The following is a 14,618-nucleotide window of genomic DNA, read 5'->3' on the forward strand; positions in this document are numbered from 1 at the left end:
TTGTTTTCTCAAGGGAAGGGTAAGGAAACACATTGGTTCCTTTCTCATCTGATACATGGCAATTCTTCAACTTTTTATTCTAAAACTCAACTAGCTGTGGGAGAAGAATCCAGGGATCTCTCTAGTTTTCATATAGGCCAGGTCTTTCTGATTTATTATTATTTTTAAATCTATTTTGGGAGTGGGAGAACAGAAATAAACCCTCTCTTAAGTCTTCCTAAGTCATGAAGAGGAAGCTCTCAAGTAAGAAATATTTTGTATTTTTATAGTTCAGGACTTTTGAAAGAGCAGGCCTCTTATCCTTTCAGTTCAAGTAAGAGGAATAAGACAAAAATTTCCTTTTCTAACTGGGAGGGGGGAGGGGCTGACCCTTGATCAACCTTCAGCCTCTCCTTCCATAGGGTCAGGTGTTTGTTTGTTTGTTTGTTTGTTTTTTAAAAATAATTTTACATTTTTTGGCGGGGGAGGGTAAAAAAGAGATTTCACTGACATCACACAGAAGAGAGGCTCCTCAAATAGTAAATTTAAATTCAGACTTGCTGAGGGTTAGAGAGGGTCCCCTTGGCCCTCAGTTCTCAAACTTATCTGCTGGGGGTATTGGCAGCCTAGGCTAGCCGAATATTCCCAGGAAGCGTTCCAGTTGCGCTCCTCAAAACTTTTATTTTAAAAAAATCGATCTGATTTGGGGGGTGGGGGGAGAGCTTGTGGGGAGGGGAGAGGCGTTCCCATTAACCCCTTCTGTCCCACCAGAGGCCGGTCCCCAAAACTTTTCTGTGCCCCCACCCCCGCCCCACGCGAGCAAATGCCCCGCGCGCGGGGCTGGCGCGGGAAAGTTTGGGGGGCCGCCGGCGGTGCGGGGGACCGGCGGCTTTGTGTGCGGCGTGGGGCGTCGCGGAGGCCCGCGGCGGAGGCCGAGGAGAGGCCGGGGGCCGGCAGCGGCTCGGAGGCCGGCGGGGGCGGTGCGGGGCGCGGTGCAGCGCGGCGGGCGCGGGCCGGCGGGGAGATCTGCGGTCCCCGCGGCGGTCCCCCCCGGCGCCCCCGGCCCCCGCCCCCCGGCCCGCGCGGGGCGGGCGGAGGAGGGAGCGGCAGCGGCGGCGGCGGCGGCGGTGGCAGCGGCATTGTGCGCGCGGCGCAGCCCGGCCCGGGAGGAGCAGGACGCGCCGGGGCTGCCTCCTCCCGCACAGACCGATGAGCCAGCCGGACGGCGCGACGGCTCCGCAGGTAACGCGGGGCCGGGGCGGGGGCCGGGGCGGGGGCCGCGGCAGCCCCGCGGGATGGCGAGCGCGGGCGCCGGCGGGGGCTCCGGAGCGGGGCCGGGCGGCCGGGGTGCGGGAGCGGCCCCCCGGGACGCTGCGGGGCGCGGGCGACGCGGGGGCGGCGGCCGAGGCTGATGGGGACCCCGCTCCCAGCGTCCCCCGCCACCCCCCGCCGCCCCCAGCTCGGACCGGAGCCCAGAAACAAAGCGGCGAGAGCACGGAGCAGCCATTGCAGTTTGGACAATTCAGATTTTGCGAAAATTCAACCTTCTTCCAGATCTCACCCTCCCTCGAAATTTGCAATTTCCCCTTGACCCTCTCTGCTCTCATGGTCCTTGGTGACCCCCATGAGAGCTTTCCTTCTAGGCCCCCAATCTTTGCAACAATCTTTTTTTTTTTAAATTTTTTTAAAGGCCATATTTCTTTCTCTCAATTTTTTTTTTCTAATTTTTCTTCAAACGGTAGTTTTTTCCCATTAAAACGACGCCACCTAGAGGATACTATTTTGTAAATAAAAAAAAAAAGAAATTAAAATTGAAAAGAAATATTTTTATTTCTTATTTATTCCAAAGTTTCATCTACAAACTGGTGGATGGGGGAAAAGATTCTTTTTTTCTATCTTTTTTGGAGTGAAAATTTTCACTTTGATCATTGAAAGAACATGGAGACAATTTTTATTTCTGAAGCCAAATCCAGATAATATGTAAATGAAAATTAAGCTGGAATTTGAAAGAATTCAATTCTTGAAGGGGAGAAAGCAAAAATACGTCCTGAAAGCAAAGGCAGTTTAGGTACCCAAGTCATTTTAATTTGAGTAAAAAAATAATAGTAATTGGAATGAGAAAAAGGGGGAAATAGTTCAGTTTAGGGAAAGCTGGGAGAACTGGCTTTATGAAGCAATTAGAAATTGTGTTTCATTATAATTTGTGACTTGTTTTGCTCTGTAGGCAAAAATGACCAATTTTGCCATTTGGCAGCGTTCAAAGTTTTTCCATTTCCAAGAAAGAAGGATTTAGAAGAGAAAATAGATCCTAAAATTGTTGGCTTTGGACACACCCAAAAATTGTAGGTTTAAAATTTTTCATTTACATTTTACTGCATTTAACTACTGAGATTTTAAAGAAAATCAGAAATTGGAAAAGTTAGAGTGAAATCCTGCCGGTCTTTTTTCTGTTTTTTTGTTAGGTTTTGTGTGTGTGTGTTTGTGTGTGTGTGTGTATGTGTGCTGCTTTGATGGAATAATTATGACTGTTTCCTGATTTTGTTTGCTGCAAGGTCTAGGCATTTCTTGTTTTGTTGTTGTTTTATCTAGAAAATGTCAGGGACCTTTTCTTGAGCAATATTCAATGGAGAAAAATGTCAATTCATATATTGTGCAAACTGAGTAGCCCACAGATTTGTAGGAGAGGCCGCCATTAAAATAAGATATGCATAATTAACATTATTATGAAAAACTAACAGTGGATTCACAGAAGCCCATTTTTTTTTTTTTTTTTTTTTTTTTTTTTTTTACGACACACAAGTGAATCAATTGATGGAGATAAGGATTTTAAAAATCCTTGTTAAAGAGGAGAATTTGTCTTTCTCAATTTTGTTTTCTCATCCAATTATAATATCATTATCAGTTCCTTTAAAAAAAATTCAGGTTGGCTTCAGGTTTCTTTGTGATGTGGGGTTGGATAATTCATTAATATTTTGCATTTTTCAAAATTTTTTTATTGCTGTCAAAAGAGAAGAAATCCATTAGCTTTGATCATTTGGAGATTGTGTGTGTGTTTGTGTGTGTGTGTTTTGAAGGGAGGGGGTTTGTAACAGCAGAAAATCCCACAAATTTTACTGACCCAGTAAGAAAAAAAGGTGGGAGAGAGAATGGCAGAGATGAAAATTCTGATTTGAATCCATCTTCCCTGGTAAGAACACTTTGCTGAAGAAATGAACTGAAACAGCAACTCAGCTGTTTCTAGCAGCAAAATTTATTATTTTCTTTGAAAGAAAAAAAACCAATCAGAATACACACAAAAGCCAAACCCAGAGGTGCTTGCCTTGGGAATTTGAAAGCATTTTTACAAACAATATTTTATGTGGAGGTTTTGTCCTTAAGATAAATCAAATGGAGGTGAAACAAAAAAGAGAAAAAATTTCAAGGGACAAATATTGACTGGATTGAAATTTGACACAAGAGAATAAGATCTGTTCCGAGATAAAGGGAAATTGGTGATAATTTAGTCTGATCGGATGTGCTGATTTTTTTTTTTTTTAAGTAAAAAAAAAAAAAAGTTCAAAATTTTCAATCCAAAAGGAGTGTGTTAGTAGGACTTGGGGGGACCTTGTAGGAGTTGGGGTTGGAGCTATGATGTGTTACCTGGGGTGGGGATGGGCCACCCTGGACCCAGGATCAACAGCTAGCGGATGGCCCTGGTCCTGCCTCACCAATTTGTTTTATGGAAACTGGGTTTCTGAAGGGCTGCTAATTCTGTGGAGTGAATTTAACATTGGCACAGGTTAGATCATCCCCATCAACGTCGTAATATTTGGGAAATTTTGTTTAATTTTATTTTTGTGTTTTTGTTTTTTTGTTTTTTTGTTTTTTTTGTTTTTTTTTAATTGTTGTCTTTCTTTCTTTCTTTTCTTTTTTCTTTTTCTTTTCTTTTCTTTTCTTTTTTTTTTTTTTGTAACAGTCCTTCAGGGCTGACTAGCCACATGCTGACATATTTGGAATGAGCCTTTTTGGTTTTGTTTTGTTGTTTTCCTTTAAGGGCATAATTAAAATTTCTTGTCTTGAATTATTTAGGGCAATGTCTTGACAGTCAAGGAATTTATAATTTCAGGAGTTCTAGAGGCCTTGAGAGATAGTGGGCTCAAGTTGACCAGGGCTGGAGGAGAATGGACGTAGGGATGGATAGATGGATGGGATACGGGCGTCTCAGCAAAGGTCCCGGATGGAGATAACAGGTTATCTCCAGTGCAAAGGAATGAGAATGCTTGCACTCATTCCCTGGTGTAGCCCGCAGCCTGCCTTGCCACTCAGATGTCTGCAATCTATTCTGCTGAGAATTTTGTTGTCTGTAGTTATTGCGAATAATTTGTTTTGTAGACCTTTATTTTCTTCTTCTTCTTCTTTTTTCTTTTTATAGAATTGGTTATTTTCATCATGATTGTTCTGAAAGAAACAGAAAAATAGAAGTGCATGCTGGTCCTGTTGGGGGCGGGGCCAGCTCCCTTTTGTTTCTCTTGGTGTCATTGAGGTGAGGTCTGACCTGGGCCTGGTAGTCTCTCCCTCTCTGCGTCTTCAGATGAAGTCTGGGAAGCTAGAAACGAATATAGGAGCTGTTTTTATTAGTTCACGTCTGTTTATCATTCTCATATAATATTGGCCAAATTTTTTGGCGAATTGGACTTGAGGGGTGGTAATTTGATGATGGTCTGGGTTATTTTGGTAAAAGGTCATTTTTATTCCCTCTCAGAGTAGAGACTCTTATTAATGTTTTGATTTCTGCCTAAGGAGATTTTTTTTTTTTTCTAATAAGGTTTGAAATTTCAAGGACTCGCTTTATAGTTTGACTTGAACCGAGCCAGGGAGAACAGCTTGCTTGTACTTTGAACCTTTACACAGAGGTCGAATTGAATGAGGCTTGCTCTTGCAGGACAGCAAAGATGGCTGGTCTTATGGTTCTAGAAGATACACAGCCCGTGGCTTGTACCAGTTGTGAACAGTTGTGAACTGTTCCAGGGTTTGATAGGGTTTCTTCTCCACTTTTGCCTCAGTCCTTGGTATGTTGCCTCCGCTGACTTCAGGATTCTTCCTTCTCCTTTGTGGGTGAGGAGAACTTTCTTGCCCCGTTTGACTTAATGTAGATGAGCTGGCTTTTCACGCACATAAGATAGGGAATTCTCAGTATTTGCATGTTGTAGCATTTCACAAGGAGAAGCAGCTTTGTGGGTACTTAGGGCTACCTCTCTCAAGGTCTTGCTAAGTGACCTTGGGCAAATCACTATTTCCTGTAGAGCTGTGCTTGTGAGATGCGCATTCAGACCAGCTAGAGGATAGGAACGCATTGGTTCCTTGCTGATTCTGACTCTTAAGGGGTTGGTTGTAGCTGCTTCATGGAAGTGTAGAGAAAGCTGCTGAGACCACATCTGGTTTCCCTATTCTGGTTACAGAGGTTCAGAGGTCCAGCGGCATGCATACCTCTGGATTACTATTTCTTAGACCTAGAGTCACTCTCTGTTGGTGTGTCGTAGAGTCACCTGGTAAATCAGCCAGCCTTAGAGTGGGGAGGGCAGAAGTGAATACAGAGGGACAGATTGTTTGGTCCAATGTGCAGATATTGTCCCATAAAACTTACCCTTGGGGATGTTTGTAATGATGGGAAGTACATTTCCAATAGTATCTCATGGTCAGAAGATTCCTAAACCAAAGGTACCAGACAAATGAACTCCCATGATGTGCTGGGAGTAATTTGAATTTCCTTGTTTATATTGTATTTCCTCATTTATTGCTTATCCCCTATGACTGTCGGGAAACTATGTAGGGTAGGAGCCTTGGGCCACCCACTTTGTACCCAGTTTTCAGCCACCCGGGAATTCTTGACTGTGTACATTGGTAGGCACGGTCCCTGCTTGCTGGCCCTGACCAGATGCATGACAGGCGGGAGGTCGGTCCCCAGTGCTGGAGAAGTGAGGGTTGCGTGGGTCTCTGTCTCCGTAGGCCCAGCGGCCTGTCATGTTTACTTTGATTTTCTACTTTCTTGTAAGTTTGCCAGAGAAGTCTGTCTGGGGTTAGCCCATGACGTATTTATGTTCTGGTCACTGTGGAAGTTTATGTTTCTGTGTGAATGTATTTCCTCTGTAGTACCTCTCATCCTTTAGACGTGTCAGAGCAATGTGGTCTAACAGAAATAGAATTCAAACCACAAGTTGCCACCACATATGTAATTTAGCCTTCTCTAGTAGTCTATTAAAGAGAATAAAAAGAAACAGGTGGCATTGATTTTTAGTAAAATGTGTTTTTAACCCTGTATTTGAACATCGCTACTATTTTGACTCACTATCAATATAAAAAGTAATTAATGTGGCACTCTTTGGGGGGAAAGATATGAGGTATTGGAGATCTGTGAGCATCTCCCTCCAGCAGTGACTCCCAGTTCTGACTGGCAGCCATGTTTTTTGTATTAAGTATTGACATGTGGCTAGTGACCATAGTGGGCAGTTCAGGGCCAGACCCACATTCTCTCTGGTTGTTGTTCAAGTTACTCTCAGGTCAGCAGTGATCTTCAACCCCAGTGGCGTCATTGCTGGGACTTCATCCCTGAGTCCCATTTGAGTATTTCTGTCTCTGGCAATTGTCAGGCCTATCTATCTTTATAACCAGTTCTGGTCAGAGTGGGCCATGCTTCTGTTCTCTTAGTTGAAACTGACAGTGGCTGAGAATGCAGTAGGATGTGGCAGGCGTGTGTGCAGGGGTGTATGCGCACCTGTACCGTGTGTGTGTGTGTGTGTGTGTGTGTGTGTGTGTGTGTGTGTGTGTGCACGCGCGTGCGCGCGCGCGCATGCGCACACTTGTGGGGGTGAAGCTGAGCATTGCATGAGGGCAGTCATTGGAAGTGAGATTAGACAAAGTGTTGTCTGGGAGAGATAAGAAGAGGGTGGGGTGTGAAGAGGGATAAGCTGGGAGGGGTGTCACAGAGATCAGTTTCTTAAGTGAAAATTCGAAGCCGTCAGGAAGTTACCTCAGGTCAGTCCTGAACTCAGATGCTCAGAAAGGTTCTGTTGGTCATGCCATTAACACATGGAAAGCTAGGCTCAGACTGAAATCCACACCACGATATGTGGTGAACTCTGTGTCACTGTGGGAAAAGTCATTCTGGTTTGGGGGCTACATCTTCTGCATGTGGAAAAGGGGGTGGATAGTAACCCTGGCCTTGAAGGGGATCTTGTGATGAAAGAAAGCAGCTTGAGCAAAAACAGAGGCCCAGTGAGCTCCTTAGAGGCTGGCCATTCTATATGAGTTGACACTTGATCAAGGGGCCAGTGGGTCACTGTCTGGGGTGACTTAGGTCTCCCCGACACTATTTAGTCTAGTTCTGGACTAGTATTTTTCTTTAAAAGGTAGGGTGGTATGTTTTTCTGTAGGGAACAACAGGATACATGCACATACACACATTGTTTGGTTGGTTGGTTTGCTTTACAACTGTTGGAAGTGAGGCTTGTACCAGGGACCTCCACATCCTTGTTCAGTGATGCTGAGAGTTTCCTGATCCAGTTCAAAGCCAGTGGCCTAGTCTTTAAAGAGGTGTAATCACACTAAGGCCTCTGCCGGGAGCTCCTTCCTCTGTGTCTGTCCCAGAGCAGCCATGGACCTAAAGAAAGTTCCTCTTCAGCCGCTGGAGGTAAGCTCCTCTAACTCTGTGTGTTCAAGACTGAGCAGGTCAGTTACACATCTGTCTCTCTAGCCAGCTGGTGACTTCCTTAAGGCTGGTGAGCATGGCTTATTCATCTTGAGGTCTGGCACAGAGCAGAGGCTCAGTAAATATTTGATGACTTCATTTGACTTTTGGAAATAGCTCAGCTGGAATTGAGTCCAGTGAAGAGTGGATGACCAGCTTGGGTTTGGCTATTTGGTTTAAACCAGGGTCTTCTTCGGGAGTCATAAGCAGTATGTTTGTTTGTTTTTTGTTTGTTTGTTTTTTGTTTTTTAACAGTTGGCTTTGAAGCTCCAGGCTCTCTTGGAAAAAAGTTAAATGCAGTCCTCAGCAGGGTAGGGTGTGGGCTTCTTTTGATTTTACGTCTTGGAGATTTTTAAAGTTTGCTTGATGATATTGTCGTTCTTCTGTCCCTACCCCATTTGTGTGTGTGTGTGTGTGTGTGTGTGTGTGTGTGTGTGTGTGTGAGAGAGAGAGAGAGAGAGAGAGAGAGAGAGAGAGAGAGAGAGAGAACAGATGTGCTGGCCTGTGAGTGTATATGTAGAGGCCAGAGGTCCACTTTAGGTATCTTCCAGCACTTTCTACTCTTTCTTGAGGTGGACTATCTCCCTGAACGTGGAGTTCATGTTTCAGCCAAAATGGCTGGCCAGCAAGCCACCAGAATCCTTCTGTCTCTACCATATCACCCGGGGTTACAAGTACAGGTTACTGTCCCTGGCTCTTATATGAATTTGGGGAGCTGAAATCAGACACCATGTTTGCACAGCAAGCATTTCCCCTCCTAGGACAGCTCTCCAGTCCTACAGTATCTTTCCGTGTGCACATGTGCTTGTAGTCGGGTTGTCATGAGATAGTCTCAGTTGCTCTCTACTGTGTTTATTTGCTTTTTGGCAGTAGGAGCTTTCCCATTCAGCTAACTTGGCTGGCCTGAAAACTCCAAGGATCCTCTTTTGGGTTTATAGGCTATTATTACACTTGCCTTTTTTTTTTTTTTTTTAAATGTGGGTTTTAGGGGATGAATTCTGGTCTTTCATGTATACTTAGCAAGTACTTTACTAACTGAGCCATCTCCCCAGTCTCGGATTTAGTATTTCTTTAGACTGAGTTGGAAGCCAGCAGGAGTCACCCTCCACTTGGCAGAGGTGCAGAGAATGTGAGTGGGACACAGCCAGCACCTCGTGGAGGTAGCGTGCCCTTGTGGAGGTAGCGTGCCAGCTATGCCCGTGTTTGCTTGAGGAGAGTCTTAGCTGCCTGCTAGGGGGCCGTTTGGCAAATGTTGGACATAAGGGCCCTCAGACTTCAGCTGGCTGTGTGATTTGATGCTCAGCCAGACCCATTTCTGGTCCAGTTCTGTGTTGCAGATGCCAAACTCTGACTAAAATTAATGATGGAAAACTGAGTATAATTCTGGTTTGCTTAATTTCTTTCTGTTTTTATATGAAAGGTTATCATTTTGACAATTTGTGCCCTAGTTCACCAAGGGAGTAGGAACCTCAGTTTCAGGTCAGTCATGTGTCTTTAACCTTCACTTCCACGTAAATATTTCATGTGTGTGTGTAAACATGTGTGAACTTTGTGTGTACGTGTGTGTATACATACATGTATGTGTATACATGTATGTGTATATGTGTGTGTGTGTGTGTGTGTGTGTGCGTGCACATGTGCATAGGTAGGCTCACATGGAGGGCAAGTGTGACATCAGGTGTCTTCCTCAGTTGCTTCTCCAGCCTGTTCCTTGAGGCAGTGTTGGAGTTATAGGCGTGTGCTCCTGTGTGTGGAGTTTGTGTGGGCCCCAGGGATCTGAGCTCAGGGCCTCATTTGTGTGCACCCAGCACGCTATCCACTGAGCCGTCTCTTCTGCCCACACCTCTTCATGTTTCAGAGGTGAGGTACTGCATCCACATGCTAATGTCCTTTCCACAAACGAGTTGCCCAGCTTCGGTGTCATATGCTGTGACCTAGAGAGTTGCAGACTCTTTTTATTCCTTGCCTCGCCTGGCTTTGGCACCAGTGCAGAGAAGATAGTCCTTCACCTAGAGAAGTGTCTGGAACTCTGACTTCAGATCCCTTTTCCTGCTGCGTCGTTGGGTGTGTGGCCATCATTTTCTGTGACCTTCTCTGCAAGGGGCAAACAACCCTGTGGGGAAGAGGTGAAGCCTTGAGAATGAGTAGCTCCTTCTCTGGAGCTACACAGATGCCCTCCTCACTGCAGAACACCAGTGTGACATTTCCAAGGACTGATGGAACAGATCAAAGTAGGAGGGACAAGGCTTAGTCCTCATTCTCTGCATCACTTGATCGTTTGGGAATCTTGGCCAGAGTGATTATTTCTTTGCTGGTTATTGATGACGGTGATGCTTATGGTTGTTGGATGTGAGAGAAACCTTTATAACAGACAAGGAGCTTTCCATCATCACTGTGCTGCCCTCCTGCTTCCTGATGCAGCGATGGTAAATGGGTAGCATGCATACCGTCACCGCCAACTTACAAGCCCATGGCAGACATCACTAATCAATCATGACCTTCTTTTCCTTTGACTTGACCAGTAGCCTCTGTGTACATCTTAGTATGAGGCTCTCTGTCACTTGAGTTTAGCATGAGATGTGAACCAGTCTGTCCTTCTGGAGCTAAATCATGTCCCACCCCACAGCCCCAACATACAAATGGAGAAATGCAGGCTGGAGAAGGAAAGTGGAGTGACTTGCCCCCCAAACTCAGCAGTTAAGCAGAAGTGGGATTAAAAACCTCAGATTTCTTGACTCAACAACGAGTCCTTTCCCTGCAATCTGCACATACCCCGTGTTAAAAGGAATTAAAGCTAATTTGGTCTTGAGAAATAGCCAGAGAATCCTGGCTCCTCCCTTCCTTGTTATAATTAGACACCCTTGGGGCTATCATCAAAGCTGGGCTAGATGGCCTGCTTCTCAGCCTGAACCAAACAGACTAATCATGTTTCAAAGGGAAGGTGCTGGTGGGGCCATAGAGAGGGTGTCCCTCCATCAGTGTGGCACAGTGTAGATGGCAGCAAGGGGGCATGGAATCTCTGGAAGTGGTGTGGGCTTGTGACATGTTTGTTGTTTGTATACTGAGACCACAGAGGGATGCCTTAGGCTTCTCTTGTCTTAATTTACACATCTGGGAAATGGGCTGGTGAGATTCCTTCACAGGAAGGCACTAAGATGACATGTCTGACGATGCTTTTTAAACTCCAAAGCTTCAGTGGGCTTCTTAGTATGTAACAGACTCTGAAGTGCTTCAGGAACAGAAGGGACCTGGAGGAGCACACTGGCGATGACTCTGATCCTTTCTTAAACAGGAAGGAGGGGGAACTAGGTGAGAATGGTATTGAGTCAACAGAAAAAAAAATGATATAAATATTTTGGCTGACCAAGCAGAATGAAGCCTTGTATGAGCTAGAGAGAATAGGTGGAGTCAGGTGATGCCAGACTCCCACTGGGCTGTGGACCACACAGGAACATCTCTGTGTAGTGTTTTGAATCCAGGCAGGAATGTAGGCAGGGCTGGCATCCGTGGACAGCAGCCCTGGGCCTGGACAGAGCCAGGGAGGAGTGAAGGCTGGCAGTACCCCGGTCCCTGGCGTACAGTTTGCTCATCGTATTTAAAGTCAAAAACTGTTCTGGCTTCACGCTCTGGATGTTAATGTCCAGGACAGCTCGCCCGAGGAGCTGGCCACTCATCTTTCAGCTACGAGCCCTGGTGTCCAAATCCCCATTTCCCCAGTAGTTTTCTAGAAAATTGGAGGAGGGGGGTGGGTGGGAATTTTTCGTTGGATACATTTTACAAGGAGTTTGTGTCCGACTTTATTTTGAGCTCAGTTTTGTGAGCCAATTTGATACAAGCAGGATGCTTGGAATGGCCAGAGAAAAGAAATAAAGACATAGTTGGATGTTGGGAAATGTTTTTTTCTTTTAATTTCATCCTCTGGCAGAAAATAACTATCAGAAGTTAAGTGTGTTCGTGTGGGTGTTTCTCCCAGTGGATGCTGGAAAAGCAGAGCACAAAACTGATCAGAAATAAAACTGAAACTGGCTTGGAATGAGGCCCCGGGGGGGGGGGGAGCTTCCTCTGCGTACCCCTGGCCTTAGGTGGAATGTGCTTGTGGATCTGGCTTCCTTTCTGCCTGAGTCTGTATGGTCATGCCAGGACCATGAAGATGGATGGTCTGAGCTCCTGCTCTCTAGTATATTCTAGAAACCACCAGCTGAAATGTGGCCAGTAGATCCACATCAGATTTTAAAGACTTAAGCGAGAAAAAAGTCCAACTGATGCCAATTACAATTTGTAATATCAGTGACAGATGGAGATGCCTATCTACAGTGACTTAAATAAGATATAGGAATCATGTTCATTCGCCGGTTTCCTTTCCCTTCCACCCATCTACCCATCCACTTATTTAGATGTGTGTGTTTGTGTGCATATTTTCTGTCTGTGCGAGTGTGGGCATGTGTGTGTAAGTGCGCACATGCGCACGTCTGTGTGTGTGTGTGTGTGTATGTGTGTGTGCGTGTGTGTGTGTGTGTGTGTGTACCTCAGGTGTCATCCGAAGGCACTGTCCACCTCAGGTTTCTAGACAGGGTCTCCAATTGGGACCTCCGGCTCACCCGTTAGTCTAAGTTGGTTGGCCCTGAGCCCCGGGTTCCTTCTGGCTCTGTCTTCTGGGCTGTGATTACAGGTGTGCACGACCATGCTCATCTTTTCCTGTGGGTGCTGGGAATTGAACTCAGGTCCTTGTACAGGAAGCACTTTACTGGCTGTGCCATCTCCCAAAAACTACTACTACAACAAAAAGGCAATGGGGTCCCTAGGGTCTTAGAAATCACCCACCGGGCTGATATTCTGTCTGCTGGGGAGTGCTGATCTAGGCCGCTCGTACCACTAGTCCTTTGTGGCTGAGGAAGTAAAGCCCCAGATCCAGATCGTGAGTGTGAGGCTTACCTAGAGTTGTCGCACAGCAGCATTCAGCATGAACTGGAGACTAAAGATCATGTTGGTGGGGTGGCAGGGTAACCTGACTGGGGGAAACAAGGCAGTGGGAACCTGCCAGTGACACAGGACAGAAAGAAATGTCTTAGTCATTTAGAGGGAGGAGTTAAAGAGCATCCCACTCAGCTTACCGAGACCCCTAAACCTAGCCAAGAATTTTGGAAGAAAATGAAACCAACAGGACAGGCCGAAACTGGTCTAGAAGACACCTGTCCCCTCACACCAACTTCTGATAGATTCTCTGCCTGCCAGATGTCCCAAAGCCTAGTCAGTCTTTGAGCTGGACCTGAGGTCTCGGCTCCTATTGGAGGGCTCTGGACTTGGAGTCCTAGGGTTTAGGGCTGGATCCATTCTTTTGCTGAGTGTGGTTTGTCCCACCATTGTTGAGCAAGCAGGGCTTATAGAAGATTCAGAGAGCTTGCTGTCTCAATGGGCCAGCTAGAGGGCCGCCCACCTGCCTGATCTGCCCTCCCACCTGCCCTCCCACCTGCCCAGAGTCAGCAGCACCAGTTTAACTCTAGGCCCCGGACTCTCTCTCTGAGTGTTCTGGAAGTTTGAGTGTTGGAAATTCAGCGGGAGCTTTGCTTTTTAATCGGGATCTCTCTCAAAGGTCGCAGGGCAACATGCGTATTTATCTTACTTTAGCTTTGCAAATGGATTTTTTCAGCATTAAAGTGTTTCTGCCACTGCATGTTAGCTGAGTTTGTATTAGATGCCAGGCACTGGGCTGAGCAGTTAACATCTGGCATCTCCTTTAGTACAGTCACTCATGTGGCTTTCCAGGACCACCCACATAGGTATATATGTATGCATGTGTGGGTGTCTATGTGGATATAGGATATGTCCATGGGGTCTGGCTGTCACTTCCCCCAGTATTGGGGTTTCAGATTCATGCCCCTGTGCCTGCCTTTTGCCTGGGTGTTAGGGTCTGAACTCAGATCTTCATGTTTATACAGCAGAACTTATATCCATCAGCCATCCCTGGCCCCAGCCCCTTTACTTATATTTTTAATGTGAGCAAGTTGAGGTTGGAGATAAAGTGAGGTACCCACTGTTGCACAGGTAGCTAAAGTGGCAGGGATTCAGGCCCTGGTGGACACTGAATTCCAGGCCCTGTCTGAGCTGCAAGCTCCTGCTCTGTTCCATGGCCTGGGAAGGTATAGTGATACACACGTGGTGGGTAGAGCTGTTGGCTGGGCTGGACTTTAGCCTCTGTCCTGTAGACCCTGCTACTCAGCCATTCACCTTTGCTGCGATGGACTGGGGAAATTGCTCCCTATTCTGTTCAACACAGGCTCAGGACCCCCTGGCTTTTATTCCCCACATCTTTAACAAGCCTCAGCAGGCCAGCGGGGTGTGTTCTGTGTGCACAAAGCCTTTAATACGGCGTTTGAAAACAGTGCAGGTTTGCTCTAATTAATTACATTTGACATACTTGGAACCAGGGCCTCCCGGTTGCAGAATGCAAATTTCTACCCAGACAGATGTAAGGTATGTTCGCAGCCAAGAGCTCTGGTGTGTCCCAGCCAGGCCTGCCAATGTTGCTCACGCTCCTCCTCGGGGGACAGTGGCAGACAGTGAGAAGTGGAGTCAAGACTCAACCCTGGGGATGCCGTGAGCCCACAGGCAGTTGGAATTAGGTCTCCAGTCTCGGGTAATCCTTTTCCCTTCTTTGAGCCTCAGTTTCTCAGGCTGTACAATTCGAGCTTTGGCTGGGTGTACTCAGAAGCTACGTGCCATTCACTTGTTCAGGGGAAGGAAGGCAATTAGAGAAGTGGGTAAATGGCTGGAGTCTAGAAATACGAAATGGTGAGGGGAGGGAGGGTTGAATAGTGAGGGAATCGGTAGGCTATAGAACAAATGGATCCGAGAGAGGGTAGGGGGCCTGGCACAGATGCTGCCCCTTGCCAGGCTCCAGCTGCAGGGATCAGCAGCT

The 14,618-nt window shown here is 46.4% G+C and overlaps 1 protein-coding gene across 7 annotated transcripts in view; it reads left to right on the plus strand.

Moving 5' to 3' along the window:
• Positions 1-1,119: 1,119 nt before the first annotated feature.
• The window catches only part of Znf618 (zinc finger protein 618), a 158,307-nt gene continuing 144,808 nt past the window's right edge, over positions 1,120-14,618 (plus strand). For all 7 annotated transcript variants that reach the window (XM_029539851.1, XM_029539853.1, XM_029539852.1 and 4 more), the window contains exon 1: positions 1,120-1,221. In XM_029539851.1, the coding sequence (XP_029395711.1) occupies positions 1,189-1,221 (33 nt within the window). In that variant the 5' untranslated portion in view covers positions 1,120-1,188. The remainder of the gene's footprint in view (positions 1,222-14,618) is intronic.

This window comes from Mus pahari, chromosome 6 (genome assembly GCF_900095145.1).
Source record: "Mus pahari chromosome 6, PAHARI_EIJ_v1.1, whole genome shotgun sequence".
Lineage (NCBI taxonomy): Eukaryota > Metazoa > Chordata > Mammalia > Rodentia > Muridae > Mus > Mus pahari.